Raw genomic sequence first — 7,153 nt, 5'->3', positions numbered from 1 at the left:
TGTACAGGCGTGTTTTTGTAAAGCTTGATATCTTTTCTCAAGAGGTGATGCTGTCAGATGGTTGTATTGGATAATGGGCAAGAGATTGGGGGGGGGGAGAGGGGGGTCGGTTAGGTTGTAAGGGTGTTGTTTAGTAAAATGAAAATATATTATCAGGTCATGTATCTAATGTACGGTATTTGTCTGGAAATTGTATCGGACTGTGTTAATGGCGTGTCATATGCTTTAATAAAAAATACATGATTTAAAAAAAAAAAAAAAAAAAAAGACACATACACCGGTATTCATTCATTTACTCACGTCCTTCCTTTTGTCCCGATGGTGTGCATGCGTGGCTTCCCCAACCTTGGGGACTTCCGGTGGTGATCACTCCTTTCCACGCGTGCGTGTCAACTAGCGTCTCCAGGAAGTTCCTGTCATCCGATGGGGGCACCTGCGCCATGCGCAGCTGACATAATGGACACATACTGGCTTCCACTGCACACTGATAGGAGGGAACAGGACATAAATATGCGGCTGCTGCTCACCTCAACACAACCCCAGAAGAAGCTGGCGGTAGAACGCGCGTAGGGGTAAGGAGACGCTGTGACTATTACTTCCCACTTGGAAACTATTGACTTCGTCTCCAAGGTAATTTTGGCACAGAACACTTTATGGACATTATTTATCCCTGACTTTCTACCTTACGTATTCTCTTTATCTGGTCTTATAATCTCACAAACCAAGGAGTAATACACTAATCTGCATCTATACCTCTACTCTGCAATTGCAGCATATTAGCACAAATGTTAGATTTAATTAAGATTGATGAGTCTCCCCCATTACCATTATTCTCTTGTGACCTACCGCACCTAGATATCGAAGATCTGTAGGCATTTTTCTGCTTTATCCTTCTCTAGCCATTATAGCGCACTGTATTCCATGGTTTGTTTCCACTTACTTAAAACTGGAATTTAATTAGGGAATGGAGGTATATAAAATAGCAGATATTACTGAAAAAAGTTTATTGATTTCTCCGCCTCAATATCCATCTTTTTCACCAAAACAGCGTCACCTACATGATATTCTCTGCTTACAATTATCTTTTTATATCTTTGTATCAATAAAATGGAATTTTTACATGATCTCTTCTCAAAACTGGACTCTTTGTTTGACTTGGTGGTTGCAGTTTATATTGTGTTGTGCAGATCTATATCCAGCCCATAGATTGTAACAGCTAATTTACATATTAAGAAAAACATAGACTTCTCTATAATATGACATTGGATTACAGATATCTAGGTGTAATTTTATTCAGCTTTCTATGACCTGCATGCCCATACAGACGACTTAGGAGGGATGAGTCTACTGACAGATTCCCTTCAAGAGAATTGAGAAGAATAGGAGTCTCTGGTGTAAAAAGTAAAACCTGGAAGTAAATTTACAGTTTGCATCTACCATTGTAATTTTCTTGAACATACTGATCAAAGCAATAACCAAACTGAAATGAAAAATGAAAACCTCTGCGGCGTAATTTGAAACAGGTTCTGCATGCAATAAACCCCTGCTGGAGAAGGCAATGGCAAGTATTACAGCTAAGGGTTCTGTTCTACATAATTCTGTAACATAACATTATTGCAAAGCCAATTATTGTGTAAGTAGGTCTCCTTCATACTGTTCAAATGTTATGTCCAGAGTAAACAAAATTAAGAGATTTCCATCCTTTCTTTTTCACATAGCTGGATCTTTCTCTGCAATCAGAACAAATACGCAGAATTTTTAAGAATGTCATTTCTCATGTGATTTTTCCGATGTTTCAACAGTTCTGAGCTACTGATGAAGGATTTTAAGCATTCCGAACAAGAATACGGCCTTTCACCGGTGTGGATTCTCTGATGGACCACAAGATAAGAATTACTAAAAAAACATTTCCCACACTCCAAGCAAGGATATGGTTTCTCCCCTGTATGGACCCTTTGATGAACAACAAGATTTGAGTTTCTAGCAAAACTTTTTCCACATTCTGAACAAGAAAATGGCTTTTCGCCTGTATGAACCTTCTTATGGTTTGCGAGATTTGACATTCTGCTAAAACATTTACCACATTCAAGGCATGAGTATGGTTTCTCTCCTGTGTGCCATCTCTGGTGTGCAATAAGGTATGACTTTAGCTTAAAACGTTTTCCACACTCTAAACAGGAATATGGCTTTTCAGCTGTATTACACTGCTGCTCATCCATGAAGTCTGTGGATGGAGAAGGCACATACTCTGCAGAACCGGTGGTTAGGACAGCATCATTACCCAAGAAGGGCTTTTCTTCATAGGAGACAAATAGTTCGATATGAGCTGATGAATATTGTTGGAGATGATTTGTGGGTGTATATATGTCAGTACAATCTCCCCCGTCCCATGGTTCCTCCTTAGTAAACCTAGATGAATCTTGAGTACAATCTCTTGAGTCCATTAAATTCTCTTCATTTAATAAGATTGGTTCTTTCTTAATAAGCGCAGATGGGAAGTGTGGAATATGATCTGTGTGTATATGGATGGTGGTATTGGGGAGATTGTCAGGTCCACATAACGCAGATCTCTTAGAAACCTTCTCCAGGCAGTTATTTTCCTTTGGTTTCTTTGATAGCACGTATTTGGCTCCCTGTATAAGCTTATCACTATTATGGTCATTAGTGATAGAATCTTTTGAAAAAATGGGAATGCAATTTGCTTCAGATATTTTTGTAGACTTCATAGGATCTGTGGAGAAAGAAAAAAAACGGACACTTGGTTAGAAGATGAAACTTTGCATTATTTTTCATAAAAATTGATCGCAGACTGGCCAAGTATAATAGTTTCTAACACATAATAAGACAATTCCATAAAAGAAATCTATCACCAAGATTTTGCTACCCCATCTGCGAGCAACATGATGTACGTTTAGGGACCCTGATTCCAGTGATGTATCACTTAATTGCACTGCTTGTTGCAGTTTTGATAAAATCATTATTTTATCTGCTGCAGGTCTTCCAGATCTAAGATCTGAATGCTTAGCTCTGTATAACCCCGAATGCCCCACAGATTGGCAGCTTTCTGTGTAAACTGTGAACAGGCAGAAAAATGACAATCGGTGTTGGAAGCGAGGTGATACACAACTCATGAATATGGAGGACTAGACGGCAGCAGGTTTCTATACTTGTGATAATCTACTGCTGATAAAACAGTGATTTTATCACAACTACAGCAAGGAGCTCAGTAAGTGACACATCGCTGGAATCAGGGTCTCTACATTAGGCAGATCACAGATTAAATGACAAAACCATACCGTATTTTTCGGACTATAAGACACACTTTTTCCCAAAAAAATTTGGGAGGAAAATGGGGGGTGCATCTTATAGTGCTAATGCAGGCTTACCGGGGGGTTGCGGCAAAGGTGTGGGAAAGCTGCGGCTGTGCGGAGTGCACCTGCTCAGGTGCACTCCGCACCACCCACCGCCGCAGAATCGCCACACTTCTGCCATAACCCCCCTGGTAAGCCTGTGTTCGCACTATAAGACGCACCCCCATATTCCTCCCACATTTTGGGGAGAAAAAGTGTGTCTCATAGTCCGAAAAATACGGTAAGTGCTCAGCGTAGAGCACAGGATAAATGTAATCCAAAATGTTATGTAAAATGTTCCCAACAAAAGCTTCAACTCAATCCATAAAAAATGCCCCCACTCAGGTCCGTCACCTGTTAATGGAAATATAGGGGGCTTCCACGTTACTGCTAGTACAAAGTACAAGTGCCCCCCAAAAGAAATTCAGGGCGTCCACATCTTTGGTATGTCTGTAGCGATGACAGCCTGCCTAATGTATGGGTGCCTGTCTCCAGAAGCATGAGCTGGGCACTACAATATATTGGTGACTACAACTTACTAGGCACTACAATACAGGAAAGATATATACAGCTCTGGCAAAATTTTCAGCTTTCTCTGATTTTTCTCTTTATAGGTATATTTTTTGAGTAAAATGTACAGTACAGACCAAAAGTTTGGACACACCTTCTCATTTAAAGATTTTTCTGTATTTTCATGACTATGAAAATTGTAGATTCACACTGAAGGCATCAAAACTATGAATTAACACATGTGGAATTATATACTTAACAAAAAAGTGTGAAACAACTGAAATTATGTCTTATATTCTAGGTTCTTCAAAGTAGCTACCTTTTGCTTTGATGACTGCTTTGCACACTCTTGGCATTCTCTTGATGAGCCTCAAGAGGTAGTCCCCGGAAATGGTCTTCCAACAATCTTGAAGGAGTTCCCAGAGATGCTTAGCACTTGTTGGTCCTTTCGCCTTCACTCTGCGGTCCAGCACCCCCACACCTCCTCCTCCATGCTTCAAGGTGGGAACCAGGCATGTAGAGACCATCCGTTCACCTTTTCTGCGTCGCACAAAGACACGGTGGTTGGAACCACAGATCTCAAATTTGGACTCATCAGACCAAAGCATAGATTTCCACTGGTCAAATGTCCATTCCTTGTGTTCTTTAGCCCAAACAAGTCTCTTCTGCTTGTTGCCTGTCCTTAGCAGTGGTTTCCTAGCAGCTTTTTTGCCATGAAGGCCTGCTGCACAAAGTCTCCTCTTAACAGTTGTTGTAGAGATGTGTCTGCTGCTAGAACTCTGTGTGGCATTGACCTGGTCTCTATGAAAATTGTACATCCACACTGAAGGCATCAAAACTATGAATTAACACATGTGAGATTATATACTTTACAAAAAAGTGTGAAACAACTGAAATTAGGTCTTATATTCTAGGTTCTTCAAAGTAGCCACCTTTTACTTTGATGACTGCTTTGCACACTCTTTGCATTCTCTTGATGAGCTTCAAGAGGTAGTCACCGGGAATGGTTTTCACTTCACAGGTGTGCCCTGTCAGGTTTAATAAGTGGGATTTCTTGCCTTATAAATGGGGTTAGGATGATCAGTTGTGTTGACCAGAAGCCTGGTGGATACACAGCTGATAGTTCTACTGAATAGACTGTTAGAATTTGTATTATGGCAAGAAAAAAGCAGCTAAGTAAAGAAAAACGAGTGGCCATCATTAATTTAAGAAATGAAGGTTAGTCAGTCCGAAAAATTGGGAAAACTTTGAAACTGTCCCCAAGTGCAGTGGCAAAAACCATCAAGCGCTACAAAGAAACTGGCTCACATGAGGACCGCCCCAGGAAAGGAAGACCAAGAGTCACCTCTGCTTCTGAGGATAAGTTTATCCGAGTCACCAGCCTCAGAAGTCGCAGGTTAACAGCAGCTCAGATTAGAGACCAGATCAATGCCACACAGAGTTCTAGCAGCAGACACATCTCTACAACAACTGTTAAGAGGAGACTTTGCGCAGCAGGCCTTCATGGTAAAATAGCTGCTAGGAAACCACTGCTAAGGACAGGCAACAAGCAGAAGAGACTTGTTTGGGATGAAAAACACAAGGAATGGACATTAGACCAGTGGAAACCTGTGCTTTGGTCTAATGAGTCCAAATTTGAGATCTTTGGTTCCAACCACCGTGTATTTGTGTGGCGCAGAAAAGGTGAACGGATGGACTCTACATGCCTGGTTCCCACCGTGAAGTATGGAGGAGGAGGTGCGATGGTGTGGGGGTGCTTTGCTGGTAACACTGTTGGGGGATTTATTCAAAATTGAAGGCACACTGAACAAGCATGGCTACCACAGCATCTTGCAGCGGCATGCTATTCCATCCGGTTTGCGTTTAGTTGGACCATCATTTATTTTTCAACAGGACAATGACCCCAAACACACCTCCAGGCTGTGTAAGGGCTATTTGACTAAGAAGGAGAGTGATGGGGTGCTACGCCAGATGACCTGGCCTCCACAGTCACCAGACCTGAACCCAATCGAGATGGTTTGGGGTGAGCTGGACCGCAGAGTGAAGGCAAAAGGGCCAACAAGTGCTAAGCATCTCTGGGAACTCGTTCAAGATTTTTGAAAAACCATTTCCAGTGACTACCTCTTGAATCTCATCAAGAGAATGCCAAGAGTGTGCAAAGCACTCATAAAAGCAAAAGGTGGCTACTTTGAAGAACCTAAAATATAAGACATATTTTCAGTTGTTTCACACTTTTTTGTTAAGTATATAATTCCACATGTTAATTCATAGTTTTGATGCCTTCAGTGTGAATTTACAATTTTCATAGTCATGAAAATACATAAAAATCTTTAAATGAAAAGGTGGGTCCAAACTTTTGATCTGTACTGTATATACTGTATCCCTCTGCTAGTAAAGCCAGAATTGAGCCCTTCTTTTCCTCACTCAAGACTTAGTGAGTATAATCTAACCTCTTTTTCTCATCTTTCAGGTAACATTGGGGGGCTTCGCTACAGCATTCCAGAATGCTGTAGATAAGCCCCTGATGCCGGTGGGCTTAGCTCAACTTCCATTTTGGGGGTGACAAGTTCCCTTTAACAACTCACGCATGCAACCTGACGTACACTACGCAACTCGCGTATGACAATCTGAGGTACACTACATAACTCATGCATGCCAACCTGATGCACTCTATGAAATTTACATATATGCCGCTACATTATAAAATTCACATACCAGGAAAACTGTACATGAATTCCAATATAGAGTAACTTGTGGGGGTTTCCACTGTTTAGGCACATCAGGTACTCTGCAAACGTGACATGACAACCACAGACCATTCCATCAAAGTACGCATGCCAAAACGTCACTCCTTCAGAGCCGTGACTTGCGCCCAAACAGTGTTTTTCTCCCACATATGAGGAATCAGCGTACTCATTACAAATTGCACAACACATTTTGGGGTCCATTTTCTCCAGTTATCCATGAGAAAATAAAAATGTTGGGACTAAAAGATAATTTTTTTGTGACTACATATCTGAATAAATTCCATGGGGGTCTAGTTTTCAAAATTGGGTCACTTGTATGGGGGTTTCCACTGTTTAGGCACATCAGGGGCTCTCCAAACGTGACATGGCGTGGGCTAATGATTTCACTCAAATTTGCATTCAAAAAGTCAAATGGTGCGCCTTCCCTTCCAAGCACTACCATGAGCCAGTGGTTTTCCCAAACATATTGGGTATCAGCGTACTCAGGAGAAATTGCGGTACAAATTTTAGGGGCCATTTTCTGTTGTAACCCTTGCAAAAATTTAA

General features: G+C 41.2%; 1 protein-coding gene across 2 annotated transcripts in view; it reads right to left on the bottom strand.

Moving 5' to 3' along the window:
- Positions 1-988: 988 nt before the first annotated feature.
- Positions 989-7,153, bottom strand: part of LOC143767167 (gastrula zinc finger protein XlCGF66.1-like) — a 29,179-nt gene continuing 23,014 nt past the window's right edge. For both annotated transcript variants that reach the window (XM_077255246.1, XM_077255247.1), the window contains one exon: positions 989-2,731. In XM_077255246.1, the coding sequence (XP_077111361.1) occupies positions 1,737-2,731 (995 nt within the window). In that variant the 3' untranslated portion in view covers positions 989-1,736. The remainder of the gene's footprint in view (positions 2,732-7,153) is intronic.

Source organism: Ranitomeya variabilis, chromosome 4 (assembly GCF_051348905.1).
Source record: "Ranitomeya variabilis isolate aRanVar5 chromosome 4, aRanVar5.hap1, whole genome shotgun sequence".
Lineage (NCBI taxonomy): Eukaryota > Metazoa > Chordata > Amphibia > Anura > Dendrobatidae > Ranitomeya > Ranitomeya variabilis.
Note: the sequence above shows the minus strand (reverse complement) of the source record. Positions and strands in the feature narration are given on the sequence as shown.